Raw genomic sequence first — 23,993 nt, 5'->3', positions numbered from 1 at the left:
TGTTTGCCACATATGTATAGTGGAAGGTAGAGAGAAAAACAAATAGTAATGCCATTGGCTCCCATTGTTTCTGACAGGAGATGACTATGAGGCGAGGTGGAACAGAGGGGAGGGGGTACAGGTGGTGGGGGCATATGTATCAAAACTTCGTCGTGTTTCATTTAAAAAAGTGAAAGGTGTGATTATACAGATGTTCTGAGGTGATCTGTAACTCCGTATGGAATAACGTGTATTGGATGAATGTTGGAGTCTTAATGTTCGTCATACAATGTGGTGAACAACTGTGGTTGAGCATAAATGTTAGAAGGTGTGATGTTCGGTGTCTCGAAACGTGGTTCACCTGAGTCTAGTGAGTGTGTGACTCAGCTGCTGTAATATATTTGTGGCTGAACCAAGGTGGCCACAAATTATTCATGATTATGCATGTGACACAATGGTCATGCCATATCGTGCACCATCCAGTCTGTTTCATTGTGAGGAAAAGCAATCATTATATTCACAAACCATGGTATAAGTAGATAACCTGTTGCATGGGATTATAGCTACGTTGAGTGTCGGACAGCTGTTGGCTTGTTGTGTGAAAATGTTTTGCAGTCATCATACTGATGGATCAGGCAGAGGTAATGAGATATTGTATTTGCATAATGATTGGATATTTTATATCATAATAATTGAAATAACGGTGTTATGGGTGTCCAGTCCACAAATGATGTCGGTTTCTTTGAGGTGCTATCTCATTAGTCTGGATAGTTGTGAAACAATATCCACAAACATTATCATCGTTTATTATATTCTCTTTTAAACATTCATACATTAGTTTTAATAAAAGCATTACACATTCAGGCTTTCCTTAGCTCCAGACGAATTACAGGTATACTATTTCATCACATGTCTACACTCACACACTGTTCATCCAGAGGGAGCAATATTTCCACTACCATGCATGTCTGTCCATTGTCTGCCATTATAACACAAGGTTTTAGTATGTGGCCACGACTACACAAAATATGTCGGTGGATCCATGTGGTGCTGCTGGGAGAGCGTAAAATTGCATGTAGTCTACGTGTGTTTGTCCAGGGAGTCTGGTAATACATTACATCGACTTGTTCACACTACTGCCAAGTTGGAAGCCAAAGTCACAGTTCTGGTGACTATACTGACTGACCATTGAACACACTTTCACCTCCCGGAAGACTGAATGAGGTCCTGTTTTCAACCAATAGAAACAGTAATACAGTGAACAATGCAATTTTATATGTAAAGTAAGGAGCGATTGATGCACCGTGTCATCATACAGGCTTATACAATAGAACACATTCAAGGATAAGCTGGACCAATGGTTGGATAAAGGTTGTGTGCTGCTGGAGCTTCCAAGTAAACATAAGCAACATTGGTGCACCAGCACCTGGATGGTAAAACCAAACCACCGCTCTTTAGGCAAATTACTCCCGGGTTCTGGAGCTACCCCATGTCATCTAATAGATTTACACGAGGTCACTGATAAGGCTGCAATCTCGTTGCAGTGATGCAATATGATAGCGAAGTGAATATCAGGTCTCGTCACCCATTATACGAGGAAGGACTGGAAGAGAGTGAGAGAGAGAGAGAGAGAGAAACACACAGTCAGACTGACTGGTGCATTCATGGTGTCAGTACAAGTCGCTGCAATACGACACAACAGACCCAAAGAAGGATAGGGTGGTCCTTGTCTCCCGGGGTGTCCTTCTACAGCAGGGGTGAGGAACTTTTCTCCTATTAAGGGCCATTAGGATATTTTTAACATCATTCGCGGGCCATACAAAATTATCAACATAAAATCAACTGTAGTCCAGTACATAATATATACTGTATAAATATATACATATATTTATGTATATTCATTCATGAGTTTATGAAATTGCATTTATGAATTGCCTCTCAGGCCTGATCAAACAGTCTTGCAAGCCTTGTATGGCCCGGAGGCCAGATGTTCCCCACCCCTGTTCTACAGTGACAGTTGCCCCATATCACCCACCTATGACAGTGTGAGCAAAACAAACCTCTTTGTTTACAGGCTATTTGAGAGAGAGAGAGAGAGAGAGAGAGAGAGGATCTCTCTCTTTCCTTATATACAGTATATATATATATATATATATATATTTGAGAGAGAGAGACACCTGCGCTCTCTCTCTCTCTCTCTCTCCAGACGCATTATACTTGTTAATTGTGTGTCTACACTCACACACTGTTCACCCAAAGGAAGGGATATTTTCCTTACCAACACCAAATACAGTATCATATACGTTGGTGATGTCCCTACTCCTGCCTGCCCACCTCCTCACTCGCTCCTACTCCACAACAGTCCACTTCCACACACACCTTGACACCAAGCAGTCGTCAAGCCCTCCCATCCTTTCTATTCCTGCAGCATGTCCTTGGTCTTCTAATATTCCATCCCATTAACCAACCTCTCCTCAAGTCCTCCCTTACCTATCAAATATTCTATTCTATTTCTAACTACCTTGGGAATATCGTTTTCAATTTTCAGCGTCACGGGACACGGCATCACAGATATTCGTAATATCAAAATCTATTGTCGAACTCCAGGTTATTATGAATCTCGTATGATGGCTCTAAACAACCATACCATAATGACGTTTCGCTTCCCATCTACAGTCACCACCACCACAGTGCCCGATACATATTACAAGTCATAATATTATAGGTCCTCCTTCCCTTTGTCCTACAATTGATTTACTATGTGTGTCTGCTGTCTGTAACTGAAAGTGCAAGGATAATATCGGGCCAGTATTCACTGTTACAGAGGCATTTCGGCGGTGTGGTGTTGCTAGGAAAATTGTGTAATCTAGCCTTGTTTGCGCAGGGGTCCAGTAATGCAACTGGCCAGTCCAGATCCATTTTAACACGGTAGATGACATCTGCAATGTGTGTGTGTGTGTGTGTGTGTGTGTGTGTGTGTGTGTGTGTGTGTGTGTGTGTGTGTGTGTGTGTGTGTGTGTGTGTGTGTGTGTGTGTGATAAACAGACATATAATGACTTGCAACACAGGCGGCATTATGCATGTCTGTCTGTTGTCTCCCATTATAACATAAGATTTTAGTATGTGGCCATGGCTACACAAAATACGTCAGTGAAGTGGTGCTCCTGGGAGAGTGTAAAATTGTGTATAGTCTACGTGTGTTTGTGCAGTGAGTCTGTTAATAAAATTCACCGACTTATTCACACTTCTGCCACGATGGCAACCAATGTCGCGGTTTTGGTGACTACACTGACTGACCATTCAACACACTTTCACCTCCCAGTAGTCTGAATAAGGTCCTGTTTTCAGCCAATAAAAACATTAATACAGTGAACAATGGAATTTTATATGTAAAGTAAGGAGTGTTTGATGCACCGTGTCATCATACAGGCTTATACAGCATAACACATAAAGGATAAGCTGGAACTACAGTAGGATAAAGGTTAAGTGCTGCTGGAGCTTCCAAGTAAACATGAGCAACATTCCACCGCTCTTTAGGCAAATTACTCCCAGGTTCTGAAGCTATCCCACATCATCCAGTAGATTTACACAGGATCACCGATAAGGCTGAAAATCTCGTCGGAGTGATGCTATATGATAATGAAGTCAGTATCAGGTCTAGTTAAACATTGTACGAGGAAGGGCCGGAATTGTGTGTGTGTGTGTGTGTGTGTGTGTGTGTGTGTGTGTGTGTGTGTGTGTGTGTGTGTGTGTGTGTGTGTGTGTGTGTGTGTGTGTGTGTGTGTGTGTGCATGTGTGCGTGCGTGCGTGCATGCATGCGTGCGAGAGAGAGAGAGAGAGAGAGAGAGAGAGAGACAGAGACAGACAGACAGACACAGAGAAAGTAGAGCTTCAGACCCCGGGGGCATTTGCCTACAGCACGGTGGTTGGTTTAACCATCCAGGTGCTGGTGCACCAATGTTGCTTACATTTACTTGGATGCTCCAGCAGCACTCAACCTTTATCCATCCGTTGGTCCAGCATATTCTTTGCTGTGTTATACTGTATAAGCCTGTATGATGACAAGGTGCATCAATCATTCCTTACTTTACATATAAAATTGCATTGTTCACTGTATTACTTAATGTGTCTATGGGTTGAAAACAAGACCTGATTCAGATTGCTGGGAGATGAAAGTGTGTTCAATGGTCAGTCAGTATAGTCACCAAAACAGCAAACTTGGCTGCCATCTTGGCAGGAGTGTGAATAAGTCGGTGAAGTGTATTACCAGACCCCCTGCACAAACACACGTAGACTATACGCAGTTTTACACTCTCCCAGCAGCACCACTTCATCGACATATTTTGCGTAGTCATGGCCACATACTAAAACCTTGTGTTATAATGGTAGGTAACAGGCAGACATGCATGATAAAGGAAATATTGCTCCCTCTGGATGAACAGTGTGTGAGTGCAGACACGCAGTTAAATAGTATAATGCGTCTGGAGCTAAGGAAGGCCTGAATGCGGAATACTTGTATGAAAACTAGTGCATGAATGTTTAAAAGAGAATATAATAAACGATGATCAATGTTTGTAGATATTGTGTCACAACTATCCAGACTAATGAGGTAGCACCTCAAAGAAACCGACATCATTTGTGGACTGGACACTCATAACACTGTTATTTCAATTATTTTAATACAAGATATCCATTCATTATGCAAATACAGTATGCCATTACCTCTTCATGATCCATCAGTATGATGACTGCTCAACATTTTCGCACAACAAGTCAACAGCTGTCCAACACTCAACGTAGCTATAAACCTATGCAACAGGATATCTACTTATGCCATGGTTTGTGAACATAATTATTGTTTTTCCTCACAATAAAACAGACTGAGTGATGCATGATATGGCATGACCACTGTGTCACATGCATAATCATGAATAATTTGTGGCCACCCTGGTTCAGCCACAAATATACTGCAGCAGCTGAGTCACACATTCACTAGACTCAGGTGAACCACATTTCGAGACACCATACATCACACCTTCTAACATTTATGCTCAACTACAGTTGTTCACCACATTGTATGACGAACATTAAGACTCCAACATTCATCCAATACACGTTATTGCATTAGGAGTTACAGATCACCTCAGAACATCTGTATAATCACACCCTTCACCATTCTAAATGAAACACAACGAAGTTTTGATACATGCGCCCCCACGGCCTGTCCCCCCCTCCCCTCTGTTCCACCGTGCCACACAGACATCTCCTGTCAGAGAAACAAAGGAAGCCAATGGCATTAGGCTACTATTTGTTTTTTCTCTAGCTTCCACTATACATACATGGTAAACACTTGTATTTGCAAACACAGTATGACTTGATAGAACATTGCTTCTGTGGGTACTAGATACTGTAGCGGAGGGGAAGCTCTGCCAGGTCTGCCCATTCACGTCCTATTACTACGATGTAAACACAGTGGTGCCACATTTCGCCACCCACACCACCCACTGTACTCGTTAGAAGTGGAGGTAACTGTACATCTGATGTTTTCCATGGACTAGAAGCTAAACCAAGAACCGAAACCAGCTAATTACTTATCAAGAGTTGCTGGAAGGTGTTGGGGAAATAAGAAATCTAAGATTTGGAACAGTGTGAGACTCTGACGCTATTTACCTGTGGCTGAATTTCCCACCCAAGGTTGCATCCACACCAAATTCTTGCTGGTGCAGGCAGGTATGGGCAGCAAGTTTACATCACTGTAGCCCACACAAATGGCCACCAAATGCAGGTGGGTGTGAACAAGAGCTTCTATGGGTTACAACACTCCAAAAATCCCGCTCACGCCAGTAAGCGTTTGGTGATGAAAAAGACAATCAGTAATAAATATGCAATACTCACAGAGCTTTGTTAAAGAATTCAACCGGTTTTGCCCACTCGTGAGTCCAGTCTGCCAGTTCAAATAAGACGGTTCCTTGAAGCCAAGCAGAATAACCCTGAACTTCTAACTGGGTCCTGGCATCACACAATCCACTGTCCTGCCCAATAACAAAAAAATTATAATAAGTTCCTAGAATTATTATCTCATGATCATTAAAGATACAAGATAGGAGCAATCCTTTATATAAGTAATGGATGTGTTCTAAAATACCAGTTTTGTACACATAACTGCTACAATAAATTGGAGGGAAAATGCATAACAGCTTCAAAAGTAACGGTGAAATTTCAACTGGCAATCTTTATTCACATTAATGAGACTAAATAACAAAAAAGAATGTCAGACAAATAATTTGTGACAAAGATTTATTACACTAAATTACAATGACATGCCTTACTTGAAATCTATACCAAATGTGGGTGAAAACTGAACTTGTATATATGGTATGTATTTGTGTGTGTGTGTGTGTATGTGTGTGTGTGTATATATATATATATATATATATATATATATACAGTAGTCCCTGTATTATCCGGTCGCCCAATTTCCGGACATCCCCAATAACCTGACATTTTCGTCCCGGGATCCAATATTCCCAAAATGGGCCAAAAACCGCAAAAAATAAAAAAAAAATCCGACTTTTTCCCGCCCGTAATTTGAAGTTGGCACTCGCAGCCTGGGCCAGCTGTGTTTTGGTGTGTTGTTCCGCCAACATCCGCTAGACTGCCCCTGCATCCTCCCCACTTACTGCCCATCTCTTGTTGTGTGAGCACTCTCGTTGTCATGGCCGCCCAAGTGCACGCTTTTGTGGCGGTGCCTCACCTGCTGCAGGCTTTCCTGCTGCTCTCGTGCCTCTCCTTCGTGTGTGTGATGATGGCCCCGCCGCCTGAGAAGAGGAAGAGAGTGGTTTTGACTCTGGAGAAGAAGAGGGAGATATTGGACAAGGTGGATGCGGGATGGTCTTCCTCACGCATCCTTCATGAATTCAACCTGGCCCGATCTACTTTGTTCGATATCAAGAGATCCCACGACAAACTCATGCAGTACACGGCTGACTTCTCGTTGAAAAGCAAACGCAAAATGGAGAGGAAGGTGATGTATGCTCCCAAGTATGCAGAAGTCGACCACTCCAGGTTGATTTGGTATCGACAGCAACGTGCTGCTGGTGTGATGGTGTGTGGCATGGAGCTGAAGGCTACTGCTAAGAAGTTCGCAAGGCTTCACGATGCCCTAGACTTCAAGGCATCCGAAGGTTGGCTCTTCGCGTTCAAGTTATGACATGTCCTTACCAACCGTAAGTCTCATGGCGCAGCTTTGGACGCCAATGAGGATGGAGTAGATGAGTTTCGGCACAAGGTGAAGGGCTTGATCAACAAGGAGGGCCTCACTCTCGGACAAGTCTACAATGCTGACGAAACTGGCTTATTCTATCTCTCTTTGCCTACGAACACTCTAGCCAAGGAGATGGAGAAGTGTGTACCTGGCAGCAAGCTCTGCAAGCAACGGATATCTGCTTTGTGTTATGCCAATGCTAACGGCATGCACCGGCTCAAGCCTGTTATTGTTGGCCGTGCAAAGCAGCCTCAGTGTCTTCGTGGGGTGATGGATGTCCTTCCTGTCGTCTGGTACCATTCCTTGAAGGCATGGTTCACAGCCCAGATCTTCAAAGACAGGTTCCACCGCCATCTCGTCAAGGAGGTCATCCATTACCAGACGGAGAAACTGGTAATCCCACGCAACCAGGTAAAGACCATTCTTCTCCTCGACAATGCACCTGCCCACCGTGCGACAAGGAGTTGGTGGCTGAGAATGGGCGCATTAGGTGCATGTTTCTGCCACCTAATACTACTGCTCTCATCCAACCAATGGACCAAGGAGTGATCGTGGCAATGAAGAGGCTGTACCGACAGAAGTTCCTGGACGAGGTGATGGTTGTTCTTGAGGACGAGGACAAGTGCAGGGAGGGACGGGACATGTGAGGCTAGCGGACTTTGGAAAACCTTTGCCGCTATAACATCAAGTCTGCCATCTACAAGTGGGCCAGTGCATGGAAGGAAATCCCTGCCAAGACTCTAGAAAATGGTTGGTCTCGTCTGCTTCTCAGAACGGATGTGGAGCACAATTTCCTAGGTTTTGACGTGGATGACTTCCATGCACGTCTACGTGCGCATGGCAACGATGTTGATGTGGACGAAGTGCGTGAGTGGTTGGATGACAACGAGGGTGATCCTGGGTATCAGACATTGTCTGATATCGAAATCGCATCTTCAGTTGCAGATGTCAGTACCCAGCTTGAAGATTCCGACGAGGACAGCAACGATGATGTGGACCCCTCTCAGCGTGACACTGCTCCAGCCATCCCTAAGCTGAGCACACTCTGGGAACACCTAGAGTTCATTCTGGACTACCTGGAGCACCCGGACTACGACAGGGAGATGGGGCCCTTGGGACTTGTGGAGGAAGTGCGTGCTTTCAGGCAGCGCATCATTAATCATCAAAATCGTCGTTCCTTGCGTCAATCAACGATTGACAACTTTTTCAGGCCCGTGACCCCTGCTCTGCCCAGCCCTGGCTCCACTCCATTGCCTCCCCAAGACAGGCCCTCATGCTCCAAGCCACAGCCCAGCACATCAGGCACGGTGGAGTCACCACTCGACGTGAGTTTGCGCCTCTCTTCAGAGTCATCTGCAGTGGGTACGCCATCACCACGACCAAGCGACGCACCCCTAGGTCACCTGCATGAGCTACTCTCAGACTCTGACAGTGATTAGACGCCTAGAACTTCTCCACTAGACCACATGGGAATTTACAGTGTTGTGCAGTGAAAAAAAAACAGTGCATAGAGTTAAGGAATTTGAGTTCTGAGTGAAAAGACAAAGATTTAATTGACTTTCAATGTAACATAAATTAACTAGAGTGTGTTATGTTTAAAAAATGGTTTTATGAGTGGAAAGACTTAAAGTGCAGAGTGCAACACTTATTTCATTAAGGTACAATGGAGCGCAAGTAAGACAAGAGTGCGCAGTGTTAAGAGAATGGAATTTCGAGTGCAAATGACTAAGTTCAGTGCAAGACTTCATGAACAGTGTACTGCAAGTGTTTCAGGAACTCCTTCTTACTGTCAGAGTCCGAGAGGAGGTGGGTTATTCATCGAGATGGCCAGGGACCAGAATGTTTCCTATTGTACTGTATTTTCCATACTTACCTCTAACACCTCATTTCATTCTTTTATGTCCCTTATTGGTGTGAATAGTGTCTTAGGTGCTATGCATGTGCAGTAGCGAGGTGTTTTTCTGAGTTAGGCTAGGTTAGGGTTATATGGTTAACACCCAGCGTAGTAAATGGTTTCCTGGGTACAGGAAACCATTTGGCTTGTTACGAGTTTTTATGATGGTAGTGAAGCATGTGTAAGGGTTAATGGGCATCTAAGTGAATGGTTCACGATCGGTATGGGCATGTGACAGGGTTGTGTTATGTCCTCATGGCTGTTCAATATATACATGGATGGGGTGATGAGAGAAGTAAAAACACGAGAAATGGAGTGAGGGATGGCATTGGTAATGAATGGTGATGGATGGAATATCTCAAATTTGTTGTATGCTGATGATGCAGTACTGCTTGCAAGTACCGAACAAGAACTTGGTAGGCTAGTGCAGAGTTTTGCTGATGTCTGTAAGCATCATGCCTTGAGAGTAAATGTAGAAAAGAGTAAAGTGATGGTTATTCAGAGAGAAGGTGACTCCCAGTACGATGTAACAGTGAATGGAGAGAGACTGGAACTGGGTAGAGAGTTCAAATACTTTGGTACAGTGATAGAAAAGACAGTAAAATGTGCAAGAGAAGTTGAAAGTAGAGTGACAAGGAAGAAAAGTAGCTGATGCAATGAAGGCCTTGATAAGAAAAAGAGACTTGAGTGTTGCAGCTGCATGAAGCTTACAAGAAGGAGTGTCAGTGCCAACTTTAACATATGGATGTGAGACTATGGTGTGGCATGAAAATGAAAAGTCAAGAGTAAAAGCAGTGGAGATGGGACTGCTTAGGAATGTATGTGGATTACAGAGGGTGGATAGGATATGAAATGATATGATTCGTGAAAGATGCGGAGTGAGGAAGTCAGTGGACACCAGAATCGAAGAGAGTGTTCTGAGATGGTATGGTCATGTGGAAAGAATGGATAACAATAGAGTGGTGAAGAAGGTATATCTGAGCGAATTCAAAGGAGGGAGGAGGTGAGGTAGGCCAAGGAGAAGGTGGAGAAATATGGTGGATGAGTGTATGAGGAAGAGAGGTTTGGAAGGAGGCTAAAGAACTGACAGGAGATCGAGCTGGCTGGATGAATGTTGTGAGGAGAAGTGCATGATAGGGATTTTGGCACCCCTTTTAACATGGCAGCATCAGGATTGACTCTATCGGATATGATTATATGAAGCTACAGAACGTGGTTAATGTTTTTGGCGTATCCAATACAGCCAGGATTCTGGGGGCTTGAATGATGAGTGAATGGAAGCGTGGCCCATTGGACTGGGCAAATTTGGGCTGTCTGGACACAGCTACTCCTCACTCTACCCTAGGGTGGGAAAGGAGGTCCAGATGATAATGCTGATGATAATGCTGATTATATACTGTATGTATATATATATATATATATATATGCACAGGCATACCCCAGTTTAACGATCTAATTGGTTAGGTAAAACCCCATTGTTAGGTGGGGTATCGTATATCAGGGTACTTTTAACATATATTTCACTGTGGACTGTTTACCAGCCTTCACTTTCCCCCCAAACCAAGCCCAAAACCCATCCAAATGAGCACAAAAATAAGTATAAAGCCAATCTAAATGGCCTAATAGCTGTCAAGGAAGCTAACGTAAGCCTAACACCTGTAAATAACTCACTAAAACCAACAAATAAAATCTGAAAATCGTCAAATATGTCTGGAAAAAATCAAGCTTAGTAAACTGTACCCCAAAATGATAATGTTCACACCACCTATGGCTAAATCACATTAATCTACGTGTAAAAACAGCTTATAAATCAACCTAAATACATAATTTTCGTCTAAGATATCATCAAAATCAGTAAAAAAAATAAAAACCCATCATTAAACCAGGGTTTGGCCTTCGTCAGGCGGGGTATGGTGGTATTTCTACTCCCACCATTAAGCCAGGGTATCACAGCTAGGGGTATTGTATATTGAGGTATAACTGTATATATATAGTATATACTATATACAGTAATCCCTCCAAGATCCGACGTAACAGAGCCAAAGGCATGTCCAGGACTTGGTTTTGTCTGGGACTTGGGAAAAATGCCCCTAGACAGGTACTTATAGACCCCAACCCAACCTAACTTTGAAAGCCATCTAAATAACTCCCTACTGGACATGCATAGCACCTATTTAACCCCTTAAGACTGCAACTGTTTCAGGCAGGGTACCTCCCACAACTGCAATTTGGGGGTGTTTTAGCGACTTTCACCAAAGGCAAATTGACTGTGTTCTGGCTAAAGAGGAAGAATTTACACACCTGACAACGCAACCTGTACCCCGTAGGCCTAACAGTTACCACACAATTGCGCATCAAAGTTCAAAAAAAAGTTTAAGATAGTTACCCCTCAAAAACAATTTAAAAAAAAAATGAAAATTTTGATAACTACCTATTTTTCTTATTGAAACAGGCCATTTCAAAATGTTTTGTCACACCAACTATGAAAACAGGTGTATGTAGGTGTGGGGAGATTACTAGACTGTGGGGAGATAAAGTAGGCTGTGGAGGGTAGGCCTACAGGTACGGGGGTTGGAAATAACCAGCTTTTCGCATGAAAAGAAAGCACTTCATTGTGTTCTGTAACATCTCCCATGAAAACAGGTGTGCACGTAGGTGTGGGGAGATAACTAGTGTGGGGGGTAGGCCTACAAAGCCTTGGTAGTACTTGGGGAGAAAAATTTTGGCAACAACCAAATTCTCTTGTGGAAACCCTCCACTTCAATGAGATTTGTCATACCAGCCATAAAAACAGGTGTGTATGTAGGTGTGGGGAGATAAAACAGGTGTGGGGAGTAGCCCTACAAGGCCTCATAGTCATTCCAAAACTAACACAGACACATATAAATGATTATAACCATCAAGGACATCAAAATAAAGTTGAATAATGCTATAAATGCATGCATAAGGGGAAAAAAAAAAAAAAATAATTTGTTTCTAATTTCTCTTTTTACTGTCCCACTTCTCATTACACATTTATCAAATCATTACAATTATCACTATCATTACACTTCATCACACTTATCATTACAGTTTTGGCAACAACCAAATTCTCCTGTGGAAACTCTCTATTTCATTGGAATTTATCACACAAGTCATGAAAACAGGTGTGTCTGTATGTGTGGGGAGATGAAACAGGTGCGGGAATAGCCCTACAAGGTCTCGTGGTCTTTCGAAAACTAACACAGATGGACACTACTCAGAGGTGCCAATCTGGGCAGGTAGGGAGAATGAAAAAATAAATAAATAAATAAATAAGATGCATCGTATGTAGTACAACGTACATCATTCTCCAACTACGTACGTACAAAAACTGCTAGGTATGAAGTGAGAAATGAACAGAATGAGGTGCAAAAATTTGGGAAGAAATAGAAATAATATGATACAGGTACGTACATCAGGCCTGACACTCGTGGGCCCGTTGGGGGTTGGAAGGGTAGAGAGGGACAAGGCGGGAGAGATGGGGTAGGGTTGGGGGGGGGGGAAAGAGGCTAGCAGGGAGGAAGGAGGGACAAGAGAGGGTGGGAAGGGATGCAGGTTGTTGTGGAAGGAGAGATGCAGTTGCGTGGAGGGATGGGAGAATGATGGGGGACAAGGAGGGCATGAGGGAGTGGAGTAGAGGGTGGCATGGAGGAGGCCAAGAGGGGGGTGCCCCCCCACCGCCCGGGTTGGTCTGATCCCCCCTCACACCACATCAGGGGTAAGTTCTCATTGGCCTGAAGCCATGTATGTCATAATAAGGATGGAGCAAACGCTCTGCAGTTTTTTACAGGGCGCGTTCAATTGATGCAATTAGGACTTAAGGGGTTAAGACCCTATGCACACAAATAAGGGACAGAAACCATACAATAAATGAAAAGGAACCAAAGAATGAAAATTAGAAGTGAGTATGGAAAATATTTAGCAGTGTACAGGGTACTTATGACACATCCGTGACCGTCGCGAAGATTAACCCGCTTCCCCTATGGCTCTGACAGTGATGAAGGAGCACTTAAAGCACGTACAGAAATCTAGTGTTGCGCTGCACTTAATCCTTTGCACTGTGAATTATAATTGTTTTTACATTGCACATTCTGTTCTTACTTGTGCCACGCCATTTGTAACACGCCACTGTTGCGCTCTGCACTTAATCCTCTGCACTCTGAATTCAAATTTCTTAACACTGCACAACACTGTAAATTCCCATGTGGTCTAGTGGTGAGGTATTGCAGTTTATTCACTGTCCATCACAAAAGTGAGCACATGGGCAGCTATGGTGACAAGGGTGCAGTCATGAAGGTAGGTAGGCGGGAAGTGGGGAGGAAGTAAGGGTGCTCTAGCGGACGTCGCTGGAACTATGCGCCAAAACACAGCTGTTCGTCACTGTGCGGCAATTTTACAGTAGGGATGAACACATATCGGCTTTTTTTTTTTTTTTTTTGAATCCAAGCCCATAATGTCTGGGACTTGGGCATCCGGGTCTTAAAGGGATTATTTTACATTATATATTTTATACCATCAGGTTGAGGGTTAAGGTGAATGAACTACAGAGTATACCAAACAACAGTTAGACAACCAACTAACCTCCACCAGTTTTTCAAAAGCCACCACATACTTGGCAGCATTTCTGAGCTTGTTGCGCATAGAGAATTTCTTTCTGGGATCCTGCTGGCTCTCCTCCTTGAGCTGCATGGCATATGCCCAATATCGCTCCACCGTCATAAGTGGGATGTATAAAAATCTAGTTGAAGAAAAATATCATCATCAACATCTCTTTCCCACCTAAGGAAAACACAACAGAGTGAAAGCCACGACTCAACATATCTAATGAAATGGACCAAATATTCACTCACTCACTATTCAAGCTGTCATAATGATATAAACAACATATACATATATATATTTTTTCTAATTGTTCCACTGATTTTAAGGTGAATGTACATGATCCTAATCAGAAAATAAAGTACTAAAAATAGCTAAGAATGGGTGACTGATGAGTAAATGAGTGTGTGGACCCATTCAGTGGCATGTTGTTGATTCAGATACTGTAGTCAATTCATAAGTAAAAATTAATAAAATTAATACATTTAACAAAGAAAGCTAGCTAACTTAAATTCTAGTTCTTGTAGATTTCATGTAAAGTTAGAAATACTGGCTGAGGTGGTCCTCATCATAAATCTGGGATGTTTCACTATGTCATGTACACACATTTGGTACAGTACTGCAAACAGGGGGAAAACTAAATTGCTTTTACTACAGTGGCCTAAAATTCCCATCTCTCCATCTTCACTGCTGAGTTATAATGACAGATTAGCACTAGAATATGATGCTAGTCATGAAGAAATGCTATGGAAAAGATGTACGGCCAGAATGTTGTCTATTTCTAACACTGAGCTATGTGAAATAAGCTCCAAAAGAAATAAAATCTGGACCATATTAAAAAAAAAAAAAAAAAAAAAAAAACAGAAAACCAGATTTACAGGTATAGTGCAGTCATTCAAACCTGATAAAGATCCCTAACCCTCATAGCAAGTGACAGCCAAATGAAGTCAGACCAGATAGTTTATTTAATAAGCAAATAAGTGAAACTTCCTATCTCACAATTAAGGCTCATCGAATTTCATGCAACCATCACTTAGTATTCAACCTAAAGGGGTGGCCCAGTTTCATCATGTGAAAACAAATACACTATGGCAACTGAAGTTTGCTTAGCAGATTCATGAACTCATTATAGACTGTTATCTATCTATAGCCAAAGGCCTTTATCCTGAAATGGGTGGCCACAAATGAACTGTTTCCATGTCATCCTGCCCTCTACCATCAGACTGCCCTCTCTCTAACTCACATCCCCCTTTCTCATACACCTCTCAATCCCATCTCTCATCTCATCCTCAGGCTCTCCCTCCCTCCCCCATCCAACTAACATACTGTAAAAACTCTCCCAGTCCATCAATCTCATCTCTCCACTTGCCAAAATCATATCAAGGTACTTAGATGCAAAAAATAACAGAAAAAGGGTGGCTTAAACAATGATGTATTGTAATTAAAACACATGTTTCTGGCCTGGGAGGTTGTCCTGTACAGTTTCTCCCCTTGTAACCAACTTGACTAGTTTGATTCCTAACTTCAAATTTTTGTAAGCCATAATTCACTGGTATCTAAGGCCAAATATGTTTATAACTGTTGAATATTATAAACAAGAAAAAAATGAAATACTGCCGCAGTACAAATTGCCTTCAATCAATTACTATGTTAGTTTTAGAAACATTAATGCTTTGACCTACAGTACTTTGTAGAAAAAAAAAAAAAAAATGCATCTCAAAAAAACATTTGCATCTTTGAAATTTCATATGAAGGGATGCATCTATAATTCAACAATCTGTCAAAGCATTACCATAAAGGGAAACCTTACACGGTGGCATTGATATAACTGGGCAGCATCAATTCCCTGTTAAACAAATGTCCCCCACTTCCCTTACATCCCCTGAAAGGAGATGGCAGACTGCAGGAGATGGGCAGTTTCAGCCTGCAATCCTCTGGGTTTACATCTAGATCCACCTGGGGCAGCAACTGCAGATACTACTACAACTACTACCGCTGGTACACACCTGTCATCCTTGAGTAATTCCACCGTCACTGCCTTCTTGCGAAAGTTTTTCCTGTCACCCTGGACCAGGTCAAGGTTCTTCCTGAGCCGACGTATTCTTCTGCTGCAGTATTGTCGATAGAGCTGGTAGTCACTGTGGCGCAATCCATGGGCCAGTTGAGCCTCTCGGACCTCACTCAGTACTGTGTTAAACAGATAGGAAATCAATGGTGGATTCAATGGGGTGGGTATCTGGGCACATTCCCCCAATAATAATAATAATAATAATAATAATAATAACAACAGCAGAAGGAAACAGCACCAGCCGATCAGGGTGGAACTGCCAAGGGGAATGGGAATGATGGTGACAGGAGAGCTGGAGCTCTTGTTTCACTAGCTACCTAACCAGCCATCTTTGCAGACCTTTACAGTGTGACACTAACATGGAAAGTAGATCAGCATGCACTCCAAAACACTTCCTTTATCTCATACACTACACCACATGCGCTTTACATATCACACAACGTACCCCACTACGTCACAGAGGTTGACGCCAACAAGAACATGTGGCCAGTCAACTTTGCCCCCGTTACCTAGTGGTGGACCTTTTGAGGAGAGGTGTGACAAGGACTCCGCAAGTATAGATTAAGAGGCTGGGGTGAAATGGGGCTCGAACCTGTGCTAAGGGGTACAGGGCATTACAGTTCCCAGGCTGCCGCTTTCGCCCAACAGAGAGGAGCCTGAACCTGGGAGTAGCGCCCCAGGAGGCTGCCCCATCAAAGGGTGTATAATGGCGGGGCAGTTACAGTGTCAAGGCACGCTTGGAGGGTGTCCCTGTAGCTATCCTGGCAGAGTGCCACATGGCCATTACCACAGCCACTGGTCAAGGCTGGTGGGCTAAGGGTCCCAGATCCATTGCTTGGACCTGGAACTGTGCAGTGGGTGGGGCCTGTGACATGTCTCTTCTGTCTATTATTATTTTTACTTATGACCAATTTAAAGAATGATATTCAAAGCAAGCCTGAGGACACTAAATCACCCAGGGGGATCAAAGTGGCATCGAGGAATGTGGGAAGTTTGAAGGGTAGAGTGGGGAAAGTGGCTGAGACTTCATGAAGGAGGTGGGTGGATATAGGATGTGTGCAAGAAGTCCGTAATAGGGGTGGATCAGCCAGAAAAACTGCTGGGAGGGATTCTTATTACATGTTGTTTTGGCAGGGTAGGACAGAAAGATATGGTGATGTGGGTGTGTTGGTCGTGGAGAAATGGGTGGAATTTGTCATGAATGTTATCAGAGTAAGTGATAGCATAATAAAAGTAAAAATTTTGCTCGGTGGGAATATAGTTGCATTTATATCAGCATATGCTCCACAGGCAGGCCTGGATGAGGAACAGAAGGATAGATTTTGAGATGACTTAATACACGTAGCAAGTGATAAGGGGGATGATGAGATTGTAGTTTTGGGAGGGGACTTAAATGATCATGTAGGTGAAGCAGCTCAAGGATATGAAGGAGTACATGAGGAATGTCAATATGAGACAAGAAATGAGGAAAGGGAAAGAATACCTGAGTTTGGGGAGGCAATGAACATGATTGTGTGCAACACACATTTTAGGAAAAGAGAGAGTAGGTTGTTTACATATAAGTCAGGGGGAAATAGCAGCCAGATGGACTATTTCAAGGTCAGGAGGGCTGATAGGAAGTTAGTGCAGGATGTTAATGTTATAAGGAGCAAGGAGTGTGCGCACCAACACAAATTGTTGATATGTGACATGGTGCTTAACCTGTACCGTGCTAGCGATGTAGATCTACTGTATGTCCCTTTCAAAAAAGCTGGTGATGTAGATCTACATCCTGCAGCACTGAGAAGTCATTGCAAGCAACTGAAGTAAAATGGATGGTAATAGTGTATCTCGTTACCTTCAGACATTTCTCCACTACATTTACAACACTGATTACGGAGCACGGGAGGCGAGTGAGTCTTAACAGGCTCATAGTCCCTCTGCTCTCTCAGTAACCTTGAAGATATCAGAAGTAGAGTAGCACCAACCTGACTCGATTCAACCAACTTTCTGGCTTTTGTGATTACTTCATGCCAAGGATCTCCTATTGAAGTATTAAGTCCATTTACCCACAAAAAAAAAAAAAATCCAAATTTGGTTCACAAGCGCTCTGCTCTCTCAGCAACCTTGAAGATTTCAGAGGTAGAGTAGCACCAACCTGACTCGATTCAACCAACTTTCTAGCTTTGGTGATTACTTTTATTAGTGCCAGGGATCTTATATTGATGTGTTAAACCTATTTAGCCAGAAGAAAAAAATCCAAAACTGGCCGGCACAGGGGGGTATCCTTTTTTTTTGTTTTTTCAGCAAGGTACGGGTTAAGGAGCAGGTGATGAAAAGGAGGACCTATGCACCTAGGAGGAAAATATGGAGGCTAAAAACCAACCAGTAGGGGATGCCTTCTATAGGGAGATGAGGACAGTGGTGGCTGAACAGGTAGACATTGACAGAACTGTTAATGAACAATACAAAGCCCCCATGAGCAACCTCTTCAGAGCTACTGATTCAGTATGTGGATGGACAAGAAGCCCACCAACACATAAAGCAACCTGGTGGTGGGATGAGGGTGTAGAAGCTGCAGTTAAGGAGAAAAAAGGGCTTTTCCGGAAATGGAAGATCGGTGGTAACAGAGAGGAATACTTGGCTGCCATGCGTAGGAACAGAAAAGAGGTTTAAAGGGCCAAGGCTGAGTAACAGAGACTTTTCCTTGATAACCTAAACCAAATGGAAAGGAAGAATATATTTACAGTGACAAATCAGATGAAGAAGGAGAATAGGGATATCACAGGTGAGCAGTGTGTGAAGAATGATGAAGGAAGGGTAGTGGTGAACAGTGGGGATATTAAAGACGCACAGAGAAAGCAGTACAGCTTGTCACTGAATGAGGAGTTTGACTGGGACAGGGAAGGTTTGGAGCCTGCATTTCCAGTGTTTGGCCCTTGGCCATTGATGGACACTGCTACTGTGAGCAGGCAGGATGCAGGTGGGGAAGGCAGCAGGCGTGTCTGGGATGACTGCTGAATTATTGAAAGCCTCAGGAGATATAGAAGTGAGGTTAGTCACTGACCTGATAAATACAATTATATATGAGTGTGTTGTCCCAGGTGATTGGTTGAGGAGTGTACTGTAATTGTAAATGTGTACAAAGGGAAGGGTAATGCCCTGGAAAGAGGAAATTATAGATGCATAAAAGTTTTAGACAAGATAATGCAGTATTGGAGAGAGTTCTAGCAGGTATGATTAGAGAAAGAGTGAATACTGTTGAGATGAAATTTGGGTTTATGCCAGGCAAAGGGACCACTGACATCATATTCATTGCCTGACAGCATCAGGGAAAATATACGGGAAAGAAAAGGGAACTGTACTTTTTTTTTGTTGATTTGGAGAAGGCCTTTGACAGAGTCCCTAGAGAGATGGTGAAGTGGACAATGAGAAAGCTTGGGATGGAGGAGTGGCTGGTTAGGGTGGTTAATGTCCATGTATGTGGGTGCTTGCACCCAGGTAAGGGTGAATGGATATTTGAGTGATGAGTTTTCCGTGAATGTTGGTGTGCACCAGGGGTCAGTTTTGACCCCCTTGTTGTTTATCATGGTACTTGAAGCCCTCTCACGTGACTTCAGAAATGAATTCCTGGGTGAGATGTATGCTGATGATTTGGTGTTGACTGCAGAGAATGAAAGGGAGGCAGAGGAAAGATTTAGGAAGTGGAGAGATGGTATGGGGCAGAAGGGCTTAAGAGTAAATGCAGATAAAACAAAAGTGATGGTATCTAGGGTTGGTGGCAGTGCTGTCAAAGAAGAGGGAGGGTGGCCATGTGCAATCTGCCACAAGGGCATGGGAAGTAATTCCATCTTGTGCAGTGTCTGTGATAAGTGGGTGCATAAGAGATATAGTGGTATTAGAGGCAGACTGTGAGATAATGCTGATTTTATGTGTACGGCGTGCCGGGGCGAGCAGGTGGAGATCGTCCGTGAAAGGATTGAACTTGCTGGTGAATCTCTTGAGTGTGTGGAGGAGTTTTGTTATTTAGGAGACATGTTGTGTACTGGAGGTGGGGCTGAAGCTAGCTCTGTGGCTAGGGTGAGAAGTGGTTGGAAGAAGTTCAGGGAGCTCTTGCCTCTCCTGACATTGAGGGGGCTCTCCCTACGTGCTAAGGGGTCTTTGTATGCAGCGTGTGTTAGGAGTGTGATGCTGTATGGCAGTGAGACCTGGGCAGTGAAGGAGGAAGACATTCGCCGGCTCAGACGTACAGAAATGACAATGATTAGGTGGATGTGCAGTGCGTCCCTGCGTCCAAGGCCTGGAGGGGCTGGGTTTACAATGGAAGAGTTGAGAGGTAGGATGGGACTGGAGTGTATTGGTGTTGTGATGAGGAGAGGTAGATTGAGGTGGTTTGGACATGTGGAGAGGATGGGGGATGATAATTGGGTGAGGAAGGTGGGAAGTGTTAATATTGGGGGTGGGGTTATGAGGGGTAGACCGAGAAAGACATGGGACGAGGTCATTAAGTGTGACCTTAGGGTTAAGGGACTGAACAGGGAGGCTGCAATGGATCGTGCAGCGTGGAGAGCCGCCATTAGGTGACCAAGGCCGACACATGCAAGCATGTTGGAGCCTTTAAAAACGAAAACGAAAACGATACTGTTGAATGGTTATTGCATTCTGCCAGGACTGATGACGCTGGTCTAGATTGCGAGCTGTTTGCAGAATCGTTTAATCTCACCCACCTGGTAAAGCAACCAACCAGAATACCTGATAATCTTGACCATAATGCCAGCTGTTTGCAGAATCGTTTAATCTCACCCAGCTGGTAAAGCAACCAACCAGAATACCTGATAATCCTGACCATAATGCCCATCTCTTGAATTTATTCTTGACAAATAATCCAGATCAATACAGGATAGAGGTAATGTCACCACTTGGATCCTCTGACCACACTCTCATCAAAGCCTCGTTAGTTAACCCCCCCACACCTCCCCGTTCTGAACCTGTCAGGGTGACCCAATGGCACTTTGATAGGGCAAACTGGGATGGATTTAGAAATTATCTTACTGACATTCCATGGCAGTCTTTCTTTTCTAGTGATCTCAATTCCACCCAGTCCCACATTTGCATCTTAATACTAGCTGGTATGGATTTATTCATACCAAATCAACAGTTCACTAAAAGATCGAACTCTCCAAAATGGTTTGATGCCAACTGTGCCAGAGCAACAGCCCAAAAGTCATTAGCATACAGTATAACTTTACTTAAAATGAAAAACATCTGAATCACTCTCTCAATTTAAAATTGGTAGAAATCATGCAAAAGCTGTATTAAATCTAGCTAAATCAAACTTTCTTCAAAAGCAAGCATCAAAACTACTTAACAACCCTAATGACAATAGAAAATTCTTGTCAACTCTTAATTCTTTCAATAATAACTTTAGTAAGTCATCTTCCATTCCCCCACTAAAATCTTCAGATGGCAACATTACAAATGACCCACGTGGGAAAGCATATATTTTTGCCCCTGTGGCGGGGGGGACACAACCTGGCCGCACTATGGGGTGGTGCTACTACTCTGCGGCCGGGTTGTGTTAGGAAGAATACTGCCACCGTATTCCCTGCGTGTCGTAAAAGGCGACTAAAAGGGGCGGGGTGAAGGGACTAGGGACCCCCTCCTCTGTTTTTTTTAGTTCCTAAAAAGAGACAGGCCAGAGAAAGGGACAGGGGATGGAGTTATCCCCGTACCCTGAAGATTGGGTCTATGAATGTGCGTGGATGTAGTACAATTGAGGCTAAAAGGGAGGAGATTGGGAGAATGTTTGTGAGAAGAAAGTTGGATGAGTTAGCTTTTAGAAAAACGAAGATGAAAGGGAAGGGGGAATATATGTTTGGAAGTGTGAATGGAAGATTGTCAGGTGTTGATAGAGGAAGGGCAAGAGAAGGTGTGGCCTTGTTAGTGAGTCCGGAAGTGCAGCAGTGTGTGATTGAATGGAAGGAGGTGTCATCGAGACTGATGTGGGTGAAAGCGAAATTTGAACGTGAGTTGTGGGTGTTTGTGAGTGCATATGGGCCTGGTAGTGAAAGGGATGAACAAGAGAGGGAGTCTTTCTGGAATGATGTTGATGAGTGTCTGCAGAGTTTTGGAGCGAATGTGAATGTGGTAATGATGGGAGATCTGAATGCTAGAGTGGGAAATGTAGCAGTTGAAGGCGTAGTTGGTATGCATGGTGTGCCTGGAAGAAATGAAAATGGGGAACGAATGATAGCGATGTGTGTTGAGCGAGAGATGGTGATTGGGAATACGCTGTTTGAGAAGAAAGATATTTATAAGTATACATGGGTGAGACAGGAGGGTGGAAGGGTTGTTGATAGAGCCTTGATGGACTATGTGGTTGTGTCTAGGAATGTAATAGGAAGATTGTTGGATGTGAGAGTTCTGAGAGGGGAGGGTGGAGGTATGTCTGACCACTACCTGGTGGAGGGAAAGTTAAGAGTAGGTAAGAGATGGGTGAGAGCTAGGAGGGTTAGGTGTGGCAGGGAGGTTTTGAAAGTGAGTGAGTTGGATAAAAGAGAGAAAAAGATAGAGTATCAGGAGAAATTGAAAGATGAGTGGAACGCAGTGAAAGATCGGGAAAATGGCAGCGTGGAGGAGGAATGGCAGTTGTTTAAGAGTGCTGTGGTGGAGCATGCAGAAGAGGTGTGTGGTGTGAGACGCGTGGGTGGTGGTGTAAGAAAAGGAAGTGAATGGTGGTGCGAGGAAGTAAGTATGGCTGTGGCTGAGAAGAGACATGCATATGAAGTGTGGCTGCAGAGGAAGGATGAGATGTCATATGAAAGGTATAAGGAAAAGAGGAATAGAGCGAGAAGGGCTGTGCGTGATGCTAAAGTGGCAGCAGATGAGAGGTGGGGTAGGCGGCTGACAGAGAATTTTCAACAGAATAAGAAAATGTTTTGGAAGGAGGTGAAAAGGGTGCGAAAGGGAGAGTCTGGGAAGGAAGAACGAGTAAAAGCACAGGATGGAAGGATGTTAATTGAGATGGATGCAGTAAGGAAGAGATGGGCAGAGTATTTTGAAAGATTGTTAAATGTAGAGGAGGAAAACGTGGCTGAGATTGTGGCAGATAGAAGGGTGCAAGGAATAAATGTGTTGGGAGAGTTGAATGATTCTTTGATCACGAAGGAGGAAGTGGAGAAGGCAGTAAAGGAGATGAAAACAGGGAAAGCTGCAGGTATGGATGGGTGTGCTGTGGAATGCCTGAAGTGTGGTGGAGTGACTATTGTTGACTGGTTAGTAAGATTATTGAATGTGTGCTTTGAGAAAGGTATGGTGCCAATTGACTGGGCAAGTGCTTGTGTGGTCCCGTTGTATAAAGGCAAGGGTGATAAGTATGAATGTACTAGCTTTAGGGGTATAAGTCTGTTGAGTGTTGTAGGTAAAGTGTATGGTAGAGTGTTAATTATGAGAGTTAGAGAGGGTACAGAGGGAGTGATTAGTGATGAGCAGTGTGGCTTTAGGAGAGGGAGGGGATGCGTTGATCAGGTGTTTGCTGTGAGACAAGTGTGTGAAAAGTATTTAGCGAAAGGCAAGGATGTGTTTTGGGCATTTATGGATTTAGAGAAAGCGTATGATAGAATTGATAGGGAGGCTTTGTGGACTGTTTTAAGATTGTATGGACTTGATGGTAGGTTACTAAAAGGGGTGAAAAGTTTTTATGTAAATAGTAAAGCGTGTGTAAGAGTGGGAAATGCTGTGAGTGATTGGATTCCCGTGAGAGTGGGGCTGCGACAGGGATGTGTGATGTCGCCTTGGTTGTTTAATATTTACATGGATGGTGTTGTAAGGGAGGTGAATGCAAGAGTTTTAGGTGGTCTGAGTCTGGTAAATGTTGATGGAGGAGAGTGGAATCTGAAGCAACTGCTGTTTGCAGATGATACTGCATTGGTGACCGATTCAGAGGAGAAATTGAGACAGTTGGTAGAGGAGTTTGGAAGGGTGTGTGAAAGGAGGAAATTGAAAGTAAATGAGAATAAGAGTAAAGTGATGAAGTGTACGAGGTTGATAGATGGTAGGGGGATGAATATAGTTTTGAATGGTGAGTTGCTTGAGGAGGTAGATTGTTTTAAATATCTAGGGTCACATGTTGCTGTGGATGGAAGAATAGATGCAGAAGTGAAGTTTAGAATAAATGAAGTAGGAAAGGT

The 23,993-nt window shown here is 43.5% G+C and overlaps 1 protein-coding gene across 1 annotated transcript in view; it reads right to left on the bottom strand.

The window, feature by feature from the left end:
• Nucleotides 1–23,993, bottom strand: part of Srp68 (signal recognition particle 68) — a 57,012-nt gene that overhangs the window by 29,046 nt on the left and 3,973 nt on the right. The window contains exons 2-4 of the mRNA XM_080273548.1: nt 15,764–15,944; nt 13,740–13,896; nt 5,875–6,011 (exon numbers count right to left, since the gene is read on the bottom strand). Of these exons, the coding sequence (XP_080129674.1) occupies nt 5,875–6,011; nt 13,740–13,896; nt 15,764–15,944 (475 nt within the window). The remainder of the gene's footprint in view (nt 1–5,874; nt 6,012–13,739; nt 13,897–15,763; nt 15,945–23,993) is intronic.

Source organism: Coenobita brevimanus, chromosome 55 (assembly GCF_032717465.1).
Source record: "Coenobita brevimanus isolate Jiangsu-jjx chromosome 55, ASM3271746v2, whole genome shotgun sequence".
Lineage (NCBI taxonomy): Eukaryota > Metazoa > Arthropoda > Malacostraca > Decapoda > Coenobitidae > Coenobita > Coenobita brevimanus.
Note: the sequence above shows the minus strand (reverse complement) of the source record. Positions and strands in the feature narration are given on the sequence as shown.